Source organism: the organism of the source record quoted next, unplaced genomic scaffold (genome assembly GCF_019419815.1).
Source record: "Pyrus x bretschneideri cultivar Hongxiangsu unplaced genomic scaffold, Pyrus_bretschneideri_v1 Contig95, whole genome shotgun sequence".
NCBI classification, from domain to species: domain Eukaryota; kingdom Viridiplantae; phylum Streptophyta; class Magnoliopsida; order Rosales; family Rosaceae; genus Pyrus; species Pyrus x bretschneideri.
This window is the reverse complement of record NW_025999837.1, coordinates 1,028,197-1,042,608: the sequence shown is the minus strand read 5'-3', so window position 1 is coordinate 1,042,608 and position 14,412 is coordinate 1,028,197. Positions and strand designations below refer to the sequence as shown.

The 14,412-nt window shown below is 38.6% G+C and overlaps 1 protein-coding gene and 3 long non-coding RNA genes across 5 annotated transcripts; all 4 read left to right on the top strand.

Moving 5' to 3' along the window:
- Positions 1–98: 98 nt before the first annotated feature.
- On the top strand, positions 99–786 carry LOC125473758. Its single transcript, XR_007255601.1, has 3 exons — positions 99–379; positions 463–626; positions 727–786. It is a non-coding gene; the product is annotated as an uncharacterized LOC125473758 (long non-coding RNA).
- A 51-nt stretch (positions 787–837) lies between these two features.
- Positions 838–6,113, top strand: LOC108867882. The gene is made up of 3 exons (XR_007255600.1): positions 838–888; positions 990–1,064; positions 2,133–6,113. It is a non-coding gene; the product is annotated as an uncharacterized LOC108867882 (long non-coding RNA).
- Positions 6,114–6,142: 29 nt separating this feature from the next.
- LOC103958941 lies at positions 6,143–7,228 on the top strand. Its single transcript, XR_007255599.1, has 3 exons — positions 6,143–6,821; positions 6,905–7,068; positions 7,169–7,228. It is a non-coding gene; the product is annotated as an uncharacterized LOC103958941 (long non-coding RNA).
- Positions 7,229–12,368: 5,140 nt separating this feature from the next.
- Positions 12,369–13,913, top strand: LOC125473756 (ruBisCO large subunit-binding protein subunit alpha, chloroplastic-like). 2 transcript variants are annotated; one of them, XR_007255598.1, is made up of 3 exons: positions 12,369–12,496; positions 12,597–12,724; positions 12,964–13,913. XR_007255598.1 is itself a non-coding variant. In XM_048577035.1 (2 exons), the coding sequence occupies exon 2, from the start codon at positions 13,016–13,018 to the stop codon at positions 13,481–13,483; it is 468 nt and encodes a 155-aa protein (XP_048432992.1). In that variant the 5' UTR covers positions 12,438–12,724; positions 12,964–13,015; the 3' UTR covers positions 13,484–13,913. The 2 variants fall into 2 exon arrangements, 1 of the variants encoding a protein (XP_048432992.1); XM_048577035.1 differs by having other exon boundaries at positions 12,438–12,724.
- The last annotated feature ends 499 nt before the right edge of the window (positions 13,914–14,412 follow it).

The following is a 14,412-nucleotide window of genomic DNA, read 5'->3' as shown; positions in this document are numbered from 1 at the left end:
TAAAGTAGACAATGTCTCATTTGTTTCTGAATAGCTTCTTTTTAAAAGTGTGACATCCCGTCCCGAGATTATAAAAACGTACGTATGAATTTACGATTTTACCCCCTAGTTCGTTACTTTATGTGTAGTTTTGTGTTGTGTGGTGTTGTAGGACCACACACACACTCATACACTCTCTTTCTCTCCCGGGATTCCCTCACTCTCTGTCTCTTCTCTGTCTCTTTCCTCTCTCTCTCCCCGAGCTCCCTTCTTCTTCTTTCTTCTTCCTTCTGAAAACGTACGGACAACACACACATCACCCAAACCTTGATGGATCGAAGGAACCAAGGGCATTTTTGAACTCGTGAAGCTCGTACGAGTGCAACCATACCATTTTCAGGTGAGAAATCCTTCGTTTTCATGTCGATTCGAGGTGGTCCGATTTAGGTACTATTCATCAACTTTTTATTGGTTGATTTTTAGGACTTTTCAAGCTTATAGGAAGCTTCTTGAGGTCCTAAGGAGGCTTGGAGTAGTTCGTTGGAAGTTTTTGGACGTAAGAACACGGAGAACGACAAGCTCAAAGTTTGGCCGGAGCTTTCGAGGCTTTTTCCGGCGAATCCACGGCGAGTTAGGGGTCGAGACAGGTATGGATGTGTTCGTCTCGTCAATACCTTCAATTTGATATATTATACGTCGAAAATGGTTAAGAAACGAAGAAGTTATGACACTTTGAAATTTACCCAGAAATTCCGGCAAAAACCCACCGCCGGCGAAACCAGTCCGGCGACGCGAGGAAGAAGACGCGCGCGTGGGCAGCGCGTGAACAGGGCGCGTGGGGGCGCGTGAGAGCTCCAAATTGAATTCTGAAAATTGTCACGCGTTCGTGACGTCGTGTAGATCACCGTGGTATATTCATATACCCAATTTGAGTAACGTATGAGAAAGTTATGGACGAATGTTTGGCGTATGCGCGTTAAATAACGATAATTTGGTTACTTTTTGTATAGGTGAAAAATTATACAGAGGAAGAATGTAACCAATCTAGGGGAGGCTCAGGAACCTACGAGACGTCGATATAATCTGTGAGTGGGCAGTTGTTTTTCAGTATATATATATATACGTATGCTTGACGTATTTTCCAGAAAACGTATTTTAAAAGAAATACGAATTAAATATCCTGTTATACATGCATCATACTTTAATATGTGCATTACCATAATTATGCATACTGTTGCATGGTGCTGAGGAGGCCCAGGTAAGATACATTCGATATACGTATGAAATACATTTGATATACGTATAAAATATGTTTGGAATACGATCGAAATACGATGAAAATACATATATACCTATATACGTTTATATTTCCAGAAATTGGTTAGAAAAGGTTATTTGTTTCATGCCATGCACCATATGTTTGTCGTTTATGCATCATCACATGTATTAGTAGTGGCATACATATATATATGCGTATTGGGTGCTGTGGATGCACAGGTAAGTGCCAGGTAAGGTTATTCGTATTTACATTCAGCAGTAGTTGGAGATGCTTAGCGAGCTCATAACCTGATTCCCCGGTGTTAGTGCTCGCCTTGAGCAGGGCCAGCCTTCACGTGATGTTCACCTCCCCTGCACCTTATGCTCAGCTTGGATCCAAGCTAGGTGCGTAGCCTGTCGTACAGACCACATGAGGTGGTTCCGACTCGTAGGTGACGTGCGATTATTCGCCCAGCTTCACGTGATCGTAGCACTAGAGCATATTTATACGCAACACCCAGTCCTGTCGTACAGACCACATGAGGTGGTTCCGACTCGTGGGCAGGTTCAGTTGTTTAGTTATTGAGATTGAGATTTGAACTCTAGATTCAGCCGTACAGGTCACTTTAGGTGACTCCCGGCTGCCAGTAACATGTTATTGATATGGTTTATACCTGAGCACTTACATATCATTATGAGGCTTTGATTGGCATATCTTGAGCATAATTGGCATACCCTTGAGCTTGATTGACATATCTATACGTACGTATATATGTTTATTTTCTGGGAAAGTATACATGTTTTACGGAGAGGGGTTACAAAGTTTTGAGAAGTATTTGGACTTGGAAAAGATTTGTTTTACTGACCCACTCAATTTTGGTTTTGCGCCCCTCCAGGTTCAAGTATATGCAAAGGTGTGGTGACTACGAGGAAAATTCAACGGTGTTCTGACAGAATGGACCAAATGAGGACTCACCTTCGGGTGGTTCATCTTAGAAATTGTATATTTTTAAAGCTTCCGAACTGTGTAAATGGTTACGTCACTCTCACGTGACGGCCAGCATGCCCTCCTTCGGGATGGGGTGTGACAGTTGGTATCAGAGCCTAGTTTCAATCTTGGACATCTTGAGAAGTTCTAGTGAATTCTGTCAGAACTACACCGCCTCGTAGCAAACCACGTAGTTAGAGGAACTTAGTCTCCCTGATTTAGCTGTTAGGGGAAACTATTATGTTGGGTGATTCACTATATTATCGAAAGGGACATTTTAAGATGGGTTATGAGTTGAATTTGAATCACCTTATGAAATGATGGACCGAGGGAGCAAAGTGATGAATTAACCAATTGGAAAAGATGTTTTAGATTATGCAAGTCAAGGGAATTTTCCTTTTGACAGAAGGGTTGAGACGACTAACTGGTTGGAGTTATGAACTTGTATCCTGGTGGAAACAGGAGTATAATTCGTTGTCACCGGAGGAAACAACCGATTGAGAATTGTTTAAGGACTTGTTTAAATAAAAGAATTATTCCTCCGGCATATATGGATGATAATAAGCAAGAGTTGTGATTTGAGACAAGGAAAGATGACGGCAAATAAGTATTATAGAAAGTTTACAGACTTGCCTTATTACCATCCGGATGTTGTTGATAATCCGGCAAAGATGTCTCGTCGTTTTAGGCTGGGTAATAAGAAGAAGTGGCGTTCTTTGGGTGACCACTATCCATTATAATTCTTACCAGGAGTATACAAGATGTTGTTGAGCCTTAAGGACTCTGAGATTATGTCCAGTGATAATGATGAAGAAGAATAAAGGAATGGGAATCAGAGGAATGATGACAAGGATAAAGGCCAGTCATCTCGAAAATCTTGAAAGATTCGGAACTTCAAAAGAAGTGAAGCTAATTCTAGTTCTTTTGGCAAAGGTTTTAATGCCATTGACCAAAGGCGAAGTGATAGATGTATTGGTAATCCCAGATCTCAGAGACAAGGTGATTTTGGTAAAGGAAATGTACCTTTGTGCTGTAGGTGCAATAATGGACACCTTTGAGAATATAGGCGAGAAAGCAGTGGACGCTTTACAAGTGGATAGATGGGACATAGAACTGCAAATTATGTCCAAAGCCAATAGAAGTCCTAGTAGTCTTCTTTGCCACAACTGGCGCCGATCCAGCAAGTTTCTGGATCTATTAATTATGGTCGGTTAGGCCGTGGTGTACATGAACGAAGTATTTACACTAATAGAGGTTGTGGGAGACGACAACCAGCCCAGGGATGTGTTAACCACACATCACTGCAAGATACTCAGAATTATTCGGATTTGATTAGGAGTACGATAATTATTCTTAATGACTTAGCTAGAGTCTATTTGTTATTAATGTAGAAATTTTATGTTATATACAGTGATGAGTTGCAGACCACACGAGGTGGTACTGAATGTGTGCAAGATATACTGATATGATGAGTTAATTATGAGTTATATATGCAGCCGATGGCTGAGTTGATTAGAATGAAAGAGTATGAGCTATGTTTATAGCCGAATGTTGAATTGATTATATGTTATTCCATCATAGTCACATAGAGATGATGAGCATTCTGTTATGATACTTGGCATGACATACATTCATATTGCCTAGTATAATTTGAGATATATTACGTATATGAGTATATACTTTAGTTCCGGGAAACCAGTTATTTTCCATCGGTCTGGATGACTAGAGATTACTTTTGTAAGTATGTAAAGTGGAGTAAGGCAGGCCGTTATTTATGCTGTGAGAGCAAAGAGATTGTTATCAAAAGGCTGCCAAGTATACTTATCTCATGTGGTACTAAATAATATCACTTCTGGTATTGTGGAAGAAGTGGGAAGAGTCAAACATTTACCTGACGTTTTCCCTGAGAATTTACCTGGATTGCCTTTAGGCAGAAATGTGAAGATCAATATCGATTTGTTTCCAGTATAAAAATTTTATGTTAGAGATTAGTTCATGATGAGTTAAGAGAATTGGAAATTTAGTTGAAGGAATTGGTTGATAAAAGTTTCATTCAACCTAATACAACACTTTTGAGGAGCCCATTTCGTTGGTGAAAAAGAAAATGGACCTTAAAGACTATCCATTGATTATAGACCATGGAATCAGGTAACGATTAAGAACCGTTATCCATGATGGTGTACTGATGTTTAATGAATCAGCTCAGAGGTATTTGTATATTTTCTAAGATTGACTTGAGGTCTGGATATTATTAATTGAAGATTATCGGTGAGGATGCCCTTATGATAACTTTCAGGACTCGTTAAGGTCATTTCAAGTTTGGTGATGCCATTCGGAGTGACGAATGCATCTACTATTTTATGAATTTGATCAATGAAGCATTCCAATGATATCTAGACCGATTTGTTGTTGTTGCTATTGAAAAGATTGATAAGACTAAAGCAAAGTATGCTAAACATCTTAAATTGGTATTGCAAAGATCGAGGGAATGTCGATTGTATGCTAAATTTAGCCAATGCCAATGTTGGATGAATCAAGTAGCATTTTTGAGATATGTTATATCTGCTTCAGGTATTCAAGTGAATTCTTAAAAGGTAGCAGAAATTGAGAATTTAGAACAACCACGAATCATGATTGGGATTCGGAGTTATCCTAGCTTAACAAGCTATCATGGACGGTTCGTGAAAGATTTTTCAGTCATTGCCTTGCCATTGACAAGAAAAGAGGTTAAGTTTGAGTGGGATGATAATTATGAGTAAAGGTTTCAACAGCTGAAGTATTTCCTCACTCATGCACGTATTTTAGTATTCCCAGAGAATGGTGGTAATCATAAATTTTTAGTGATGTTTCTTGAATGGTATTGGATGCATGTTGATGCAAATGTTAGGGTGATTACATACATTTCACGACGAAAGGAATCTCATGAAATGAATTACCCTACTGATGATTTGGAAGTCATGATTACCATTCTTGCTGTGAAGTCATGAGGACATTATATTTGGTAAGAATGCAAGATTTTTACGAATCCAAAAAGTCTCTAATATCCATTACTTGGAAAGATTTTGATATGAGGTAGCGAAGGTGGATTGAATTGTTTAATGAACATGATTGTATGATCAAGGAAATCGTAAAATTGTTCTAGCTGATGCACTTGGTGAAAAGACTGTGGTAAGAGTTAATGTCTGGCACGCTTGCCAAGATTGTCTTCTTGTGGATTGGAAATCAACTGAAGTAAAGTTAAGAATGGAAGATTGAGAAGAAGTTGTAATTGCTAATTTTCAAGTTAAGTCTTTTTGGTAAGGTCATACTCAAGACTCAAATGGTTAACGAAGAAAATTAAGAATTAACCAAGACAAAGAAAGAAGGGAAAAAGAAAGATTGCTGAGTTCGAGAATAGGATGGTTATGATTGAACTTGAAGTGATAATTGATCAATGTACCAAGTTAATACATTTACTCCAGTGTTGAGTAATAACCACAGTGTAACAATACTTATATGTTTTATGGAGAAGAGATTTGGGTTACGGAACTGCTAAGTTTCTTAAGTATGTTGATTGCGCAGTTTCCGATGTAACGCCATAAGGACTATGAAATATGTCGATTTTTGGCTGATTTGTGGAAGAAATGCTTCTGGATATAAAAGATTCGATCACGAAAGAGTTTTGGTAGGCCCTGAAACTATGGATGAGTCTTCTCAAAGTATTCAGGTAATTAGGTATAACCTGAAAGTAGCTTAGGACAGGCAGAAAAGTTTAGCAGATCGACATGCTACGGACAGAATGTATGAGGTCGGAGATTAGGTATTTTTGAAGCTTTCACCGTGGAGAGGTGTTGTACGGTTTGGAAAGAAGGGGAAGTTGAGTCCAGGTACATTGGACCATACATGGTCACAGAACGAGTTGGTGAGGTAGCTTACAGGTTGGAGTTGCCTCCAAAGTTGACTAGAGTGTATAACGTTTTTCACGTGTCTATGCTCCGACATTATGTTGCTGATCCGTCGCATGTGATACCTCCTCAACCGTTGGAGATTAATCTAGATTTGACCTATGACGAGGAACCGTTAACGATCATCGATTGAAAAGAAAAGGTTCTGAGGAACAAGACGGTGAACTTAGTGAAAGTTTTGTGGAGGAATCTTTCAGTCGAGGGAACTACATGGGAGACAAAAGATCGGATGAAGGATTTGTATCCTAGATTGTTCTTCGATCACTAGGGGTATATTTGGTTGTTTTGAATTTCGGGACGAAATTCTATTAAGGTGGGTAGGTTGTGACATCCCGTCCCGAGATTATAAAAACGTACGTATGAATTTACGATTTTACCCCTAGTTCGTTACTTTATGTGTAGTTTTGTGTTGTGTGGTGTTGTAGGACCACACACACACTCATACACTCTCTTTCTCTCCCGGGATTCCCTCACTCTCTGTCTCTTCTCTGTCTCTTTCCTCTCTCTCTCCCCGAGCTCCCTTCTTCTTCTTTCTTCTTCCTTCTGAAAACGTACGGACAACACACACATCACCCAAACCTTGATGGATCGAAGGAACCAAGGGCATTTTTGAACTCGTGAAGCTCGTACGAGTGCAACCATACCATTTTCAGGTGAGAAATCCTTCGTTTTCATGTCGATTCGAGGTGGTCCGATTTAGGTACTATTCATCAACTTTTTATTGGTTGATTTTTAGGACTTTTCAAGCTTATAGGAAGCTTCTTGAGGTCCTAAGGAGGCTTGGAGTAGTTCGTTGGAAGTTTTTGGACGTAAGAACACGGAGAACGACAAGCTCAAAGTTTGGCCGGAGCTTTCGAGGCTTTTTCCGGCGAATCCACGGCGAGTTAGGGGTCGAGACAGGTATGGATGTGTTCGTCTCGTCAATACCTTCAATTTGATATATTATACGTCGAAAATGGTTAAGAAACGAAGAAGTTATGACACTTTGAAATTTACCCAGAAATTCCGGCAAAAACCCACCGCCGGCGAAACCAGTCCGGCGACGCGAGGAAGAAGACGCGCGCGTGGGCAGCGCGTGAACAGGGCGCGTGGGGGCGCGTGAGAGCTCCAAATTGAATTCTGAAAATTGTCACGCGTTCGTGACGTCGTGTAGATCACCGTGGTATATTCATATACCCAATTTGAGTAACGTATGAGAAAGTTATGGACGAATGTTTGGCGTATGCGCGTTAAATAACGATAATTTGGTTACTTTTTGTATAGGTGAAAAATTATACAGAGGAAGAATGTAACCAATCTAGGGGAGGCTCAGGAACCTACGAGACGTCGATATAATCTTTGAGTGGGCATTCATTTTTCAGTATATATATATACGTATGCTTAACGTATTTTCTAGAAAACGTATTTTAAAAGAAATACGAATTAAATATCCTGTTATACATGCATCATACTTTAATATGTGCATTACCATAATTATGCATACTGTTGCATGGTGCTGAGGAGGCCCAGGTAAGATACATTCGATATACGTATGAAATACATTTGATATACGTATAAAATATGTTTGGAATACGATCGAAATACGATGAAAATACATATATACCTATATACGTTTATATTTCCAGAAATTGGTTAGAAAAGGTTATTTGTTTCATGCCATGCACCATATGTTTGTCGTTTATGCATCATCACATGTATTAGTAGTGGCATACATATATATATGCGTATTGGGTGCTGTGGATGCACAGGTAAGTGCCAGGTAAGGTTATTCGTATTTACATTCAGCAGTAGTTGGAGATGCTTAGCGAGCTCATAACCTGATTCCCCGGTGTTAGTGCTCGCCTTGAGCAGGGCCAGCCTTCACGTGATGTTCACCTCCCCTGCACCTTATGCTCAGCTTGGATCCAAGCTAGGTGCGTAGCCTGTCGTACAGACCACATGAGGTGGTTCCGACTCGTAGGTGACGTGCGATTATTCGCCCAGCTTCACGTGATCGTAGCACTAGAGCATATTTATACGCAACACCCAGTCCTGTCGTACAGACCACATGAGGTGGTTCCGACTCGTGGGCAGGTTCAGTTGTTTAGTTATTGAGATTGAGATTTGAACTCTAGATTCAGCCGTACAGGTCACTTTAGGTGACTCCCGGCTGCCAGTAACATGTTATTGATATGGTTTATACCTGAGCACTTACATATCATTATGAGGCTTTGATTGGCATATCTTGAGCATAATTGGCATACCCTTGAGCTTGATTGACATATCTATACGTACGTATATATGTTTATTTTCTGGGAAAGTATACATGTTTTACGGAGAGGGGTTACAAAGTTTTGAGAAGTATTTGGACTTGGAAAAGATTTGTTTTACTGACCCACTCAATTTTGGTTTTGCGCCCCTCCAGGTTCAAGTATATGCAAAGGTGTGGTGACTACGAGGAAAATTCAACGGTGTTCTGACAGAATGGACCAAATGAGGACTCACCTTCGGGTGGTTCATCTTAGAAATTGTATATTTTTAAAGCTTCCGAACTGTGTAAATGGTTACGTCACTCTCACGTGACGGCCAGCATGCCCTCCTTCGGGATGGGGTGTGACAAAAAGGACTTTCGCTTCAGAGTTTTTAGCCTTGCAAAATGGTCCCTACTGATTCACATAGGATTTCAAGTGTCCTATGCTATTCGGGGATTAAAAAGATGTCGTATTTTATAACTTTGGCTTGGTTCGGTTTGATTTCTAAATCATGAAAATTGAAATCTAATCAAGCCATTTTGGTAAGGTTTGGTTTTGTAATTTCAGTTCGGTTTTTTCTTCAATTCAATTTTTTAGTTACGCTTCAGTTTTCAGTTTATTCAACCTATCCATAGTCATATTTTTTATTTTGCACCCTAAAGATTATTAGTTTATATAAAAGAGACTAACTAGCTCTTCAATTTTGATATTGCAATGGTGGAACCAAAAATTTTTAAAGTAAGTTGGCTAATTAATTTTTATAAGGTGGCTCATTAAATGCTAACATGAATATCAACCGACAACAGTAAATAAAGAGAAATATAAATAATCAAGTGTAAAAATTAATACTTTGCGTGAGAAGTGCTTTACTGAGAGATTGTTTTCATTAGTTGAGTAAACAAGTATCTCTAAATGTCCAAATAACATACAAACTTGAGTTGATAATGAGTTATTAAGGTTTATTTGGGTGGGTTATTAGGCTTACTTAGATGAATTACCTTTTTTAAGAACAAGGATCCTCTCCGGATCCTCTTTGTGGGGATCCGGGAGATCAATCAATTTTGTTTGTTCATCGTAGATCGAACAGTTAGAAATCATTTTAAATTTTAAATTGAATATAAATAGTACGTAACGAAAACTAACCGTACTATATACGATGAACGGACAAGATTAATTGATCCCCCGGATCCCCACAAAGAGGATCCGGAGAGGATCCTTGTTCCTTTTTTTAAACAAACAATATTATTTACGCTAAAGGGGAAGGGGTGGGCTAAGTCTCACAATGGGCTAACTACTTAGACTAATTACCTTAAACCATATGAAAATACATGTGTTTTGTTTTTGGAACAAACAATATTATCTACACTAAGGGGGTATGAAGTGGGCTAAGCCTCGCAATAGGCTAGCCTAAGAATGTTGTTCAAATTCGGTTTTGGCAAAAATCGAACTTAAGACCTCTCACTTACAACTGAAGAGGAATACCACTAAACCATAGTATTATGTGGATATATATATATATGTATTTTATATAGTTTAAAAATAAAAAGATAAAAAAAATATTATTTACGCTAAAGGGGAGGAGGTGGGTTAAGTCTCACAATGGACTAGCTACTTAGACTAATTACCTTAAATTATATGAAAATATATGTATTTTTGTTTTTTGAATAAACGATACTATCTACACTAAGAGGGTGAGGAGTGGGCTAAGCCTCACAATGGGCTAACCCTAAGAATGTTGTTCAAATTTGATTTTGGCAAGAATCGAACTTAAGATCTTCCACTTACAATTGAAGAGGAATGTCATTAGACCGTAGTATTATGTGAATATATATGTATTTTATTTAGTTAAAAAAAAAATAATAATAAAAAAGGGAGTCTACTTGGGCTATAGCAAATGGTAGTCGTCATGTTGGCTTCAGTCCTTGGGACACCACACTGAAGGTACATGAGACCTAAGAAGATGGACAGAGAATAATGATTTGGACAACCAGCACTGAAGATGCATGAGAGATCTAAGAAGATGGATGGAGAAGAGTGATATGATGTGAAAAGGCAACTTCACACGACAACCAAAGGGTGGAATCGACTGAATCGACAGGGGAATCGATTGAATATGGAACCAGCGGTGTATTTAACAATGAGATTTTTTTTTTTTTAGGGCAAACAATAATTTTATTCATAAAATCCACGACAAACATAGACACACATGTGAACATAATTACGGCCTCTAAAAAGACCTTAACCGAGCAAAACCCAGCGGGAAAAAGCTCGATCGTCAGTTGATGACAAACCAGTTACAGACTCGGCATGAATATAATCTAGTAAAATTTAGATATTTGAATTCATTAAATTAGAGAACAGTTATTGGCACTCTAAAATTCTCATTGTGCACTCTAAACTTTCTATATTTAGAAAGAAAAATATACTTGTAATTAGACCTGGCATTTCAAACCCAACCCATTAACCCGACCCGTTAAAATGAGTATTCAGGTGAGTGTTTAATGGGTCGGATGGTTAACAGGTCAATCCGTTAAGCACCCGTTAAATAACAGGTCATTTTGGGCGAACTCGCGAAACCCGTTAACCACCCGTTATTGAGGACTTTTGTGTTCTGTCTCTGAGAAGTTTTTGGTGGGGGAAGGAGATGAAATGTAGAATGTGCTATCCAGGTGTTTGATGAAATGATCTTGTGAAGATGGAAGGTCATGTCGTTGACTTCGACGACAATGTCACTTGGTAATCCAGTGGTGCAAAACCTGCAAAGACGAGATTTTGAAGCGAGTTTTGGCGAATTGGTGCATTGTTTTCAAATGGGTCTCCAACAGAAAAATCGAAAAGGTGAGGTTTTTAAATTGAATTTGACCATTGAACTCACCATGCTTGGCCTTTGGAGCTTGATTTCTCAGCTGCCGTCGTCGCCTCTGATGCTGCCATTTTCTCGGTAAGTCTCTGTGCATCTGCCTCTTGAGTGAAAGAAAACCCTTTTGAGTAGGGAATCAGTAACCCAGATCCATGAAAGAGACGAATGGGGAAAGGGATTGACTTCAGTTCACTGAAACAACTGAGAGACTGAAGGAATAAAAGAAAGGTTGATGGGAATGGAATAGTGGAAGAAATTGGGTGGTTGTGATATTCCGTGATAATCAATTTAGCATTTGGAGAGAGAGACAAGAGAAACAATGAAAGAAAAAAAGAAAAAAAAAAGTTAACGGGTGAAAAAGGTGAAGCGGGTGATCTGTTAGCTTAACAGATTGGGTTTGGATGACCCGTTAACTTCACGGGGTAGGTTCAGGTGACCTGTTAAATAAACGGGTCGAGTTCAATTCGACCCAAAACCCAATAAACCCGACCCGTTTATAGGTCTACTTGTAATAAGTGCACAATAATATTTTTGAAGTGCCAACTATAGTCCCTATATAAAGAGGCACTTGAAATATTTGACAAAAGTTCAACGAGGGAGAGTCAAACATGTGCAATCCATGGGAGCTTGAATGACTCAACCGCTAAAGTAACTTCTGAGTTGTGATAGTATTGTGAAATGAATATATTTATAAACTTTCTACTAAATATAACTTCGGTTAATTTATGGACCATGATTGTTTGGGCCTATGACACGTGGCATTCAGGGCGGTTAAAATGATCAGAAAGCCCTTATGGTGAGATCGGAGCTATATGAGTATTTTGGATCAGACTACCACATGCCAAGGTAGTCCAGCACGGTTCGATTAGCTTTAATCGGAGTGCGACCTGTGAGGTAGCCTCAGTTTGGCTTAGCTTAACTTTTTTAAAAAGTAGGTATGAAAAAATGTTGGGACATTTTAGATGTCTAATAAACACTTAAAATCAACTTTTTTTTTTTCTTATTGATGAAAAAAAGCTAAAAGCCTAAAGCTGGAAAAAGGCAGCTTAAAAAAATCAACTTATTTCAACAAAACACAGGTGAACAGTAACAAGTTAATGAACTTTTCAATTTTCCAAACCTACCCTCCCCTTTCTCACCCTGTCTTGCCCATTTTTCCGAGAACCCACATTCGACTTCCTTTTGAGATTTCTCTTTCACTCCTACTTCCCTTCTCTGTTTCAGAAAAATCCTTCAGGTGTGAAGCCATCTCTTTAAAAAAAAAAAAAATTGCTTTATATTTTAAGCAAGTCTTTCATTTTTCCTTGTTCATTTAATTGTTTTCTGCTATTATACAGATCCTAAAACGTGACGGAAAGATTGGAGCTTTCAGCTTGCTACACCATATCTGAAAGAAGTCGTCCTTCATCCTAACGATCTCTCTCGTTCTCCAGGTCGCGTTCTCTGGCTCGACATCCTTCTTCTGGTAAGCTTCTCTTGTCTAAAATTTCTTTATTTATTTGTTTGGTTTTTTTTTTTTTTAATTTGGGGATGGGAGAGTGAGTGAAAGAGGGGTGGGAAGAGCGAAGGCTTGTGGAAAAAATTAATTGGGGAACAAATTAGGGTTAGTGGAGGAAACAAGAAAAATTGAGCGAGAAGTAAGAAAAATTGATGGATTCTATCTTGTTCATTATCTCAATTGCTCTGTGAACTGCTCTGAATTAGGTGTGATGTATATCTTGTGCAACCCACATGTCCTCCTGCAAATGCAAATTTTATGGAGCTTCTTGTCATGAGTGGTTCTTGTCTGCTGACTGTGGGTCGGAGCATTCATGAGTACATGTTGAAGGTGGGATTAACAGGGAATTTGCAGGTTACGAATGCACAGTGTATCTTGAAGCATGGTGTTGCTGCTAGTGCTATAGCGAGTAAAGCATTGGTGCTTGAGAGTTTGCGAAGAGGGGTGAATCAGCAGCAAAACAGTAGGGTGAATTACAGGCAATCAAGGCTTTGTTATGTTATGAAGTCCTCTGCAAAAGAAATTGCTTTTGCTCAGCATTTTCAGCATGCACTACAAGGTGGAATTGACAAGCTTGCGGGTGTTATTGGCCTTACTTTTGGTCCTAGGGAAAGGAATGTTGTGTTGGATAAGTGTGGTAGTCCTAATGTTGTGAATGAAGAAGTCAAATTTGGCAGAGCTCTTGAGTTACCGCACGACATTGGAACTACCATTGAACGGTTTTGATGTTGAACAGAGGGCAGTGGTTGCAGTTGAATTGAAAACATGCCTTTTCACAAGGTGTAAAGTCTATAAAAGGAGTTGAGCTCCCTGAATTGTAAGAGATCAGAATTTACAAACAGTCCAAAACCCAAAAAAAGATTGGAGCCCTGCTCCCATCTACTTTGCCTTCTCCATTTGCCATTTCTATTGCTGCTTGCAGGTTGAATAGGGTCATGAGATTTGTGATCCTAGCGTGTGAACTCTGCTTCTGATTTATCTTAGGGTTTAGGTATATATTCTGTAGTGAAAAGGCATGACCTTGAACCTCCCCTTGCATCCAAGAGTTTGAGTTTTTTAGGTTATTACAAATATTGCTCCAACTCTGTTATAACCTTTTTTTGTGTTGTCACAAAACAATTTGATTATTTCAGCAAGAAAATTGGGATTGCTTGAATCTTGCAACTCTTATAGTTGAGTAAACTGGTAGTCCAACATACCCTGTACAAAAAAAAATATTGAAAACCCAATACATATCACGTATAGCTTTATAGCAAGGGTTTGTACGTGGTTAAGAATGTTCACTCATACACCAAGGTCCTGTATTCGAATATCCCTCTTTCCGACGTCCCCGTATCAAAAAACAAAGAGAAACAAATGGCTTAATACCAGTGTGTGTAATTACCCTAACCAAAAGAACGAGAATAAAGAGTTAATTACCTCATGAAACATGGATTGGTCTAAAATATTTCAATTGAAGTAGTTTGTCATACTAATTAATATTTAAGATAAGGTTTATAAATATTTTTCTTTTAAAAATAAAGTATATTTAGTAATTCACCTTTATTTGTTAAGAAAATTAAATTAATGACACATATAGTATTATACCCTTTTTGGTTATTTTACGTAGTCACAGCTATTTTACATAAAAGTTTACCAAACATTATAATACTACT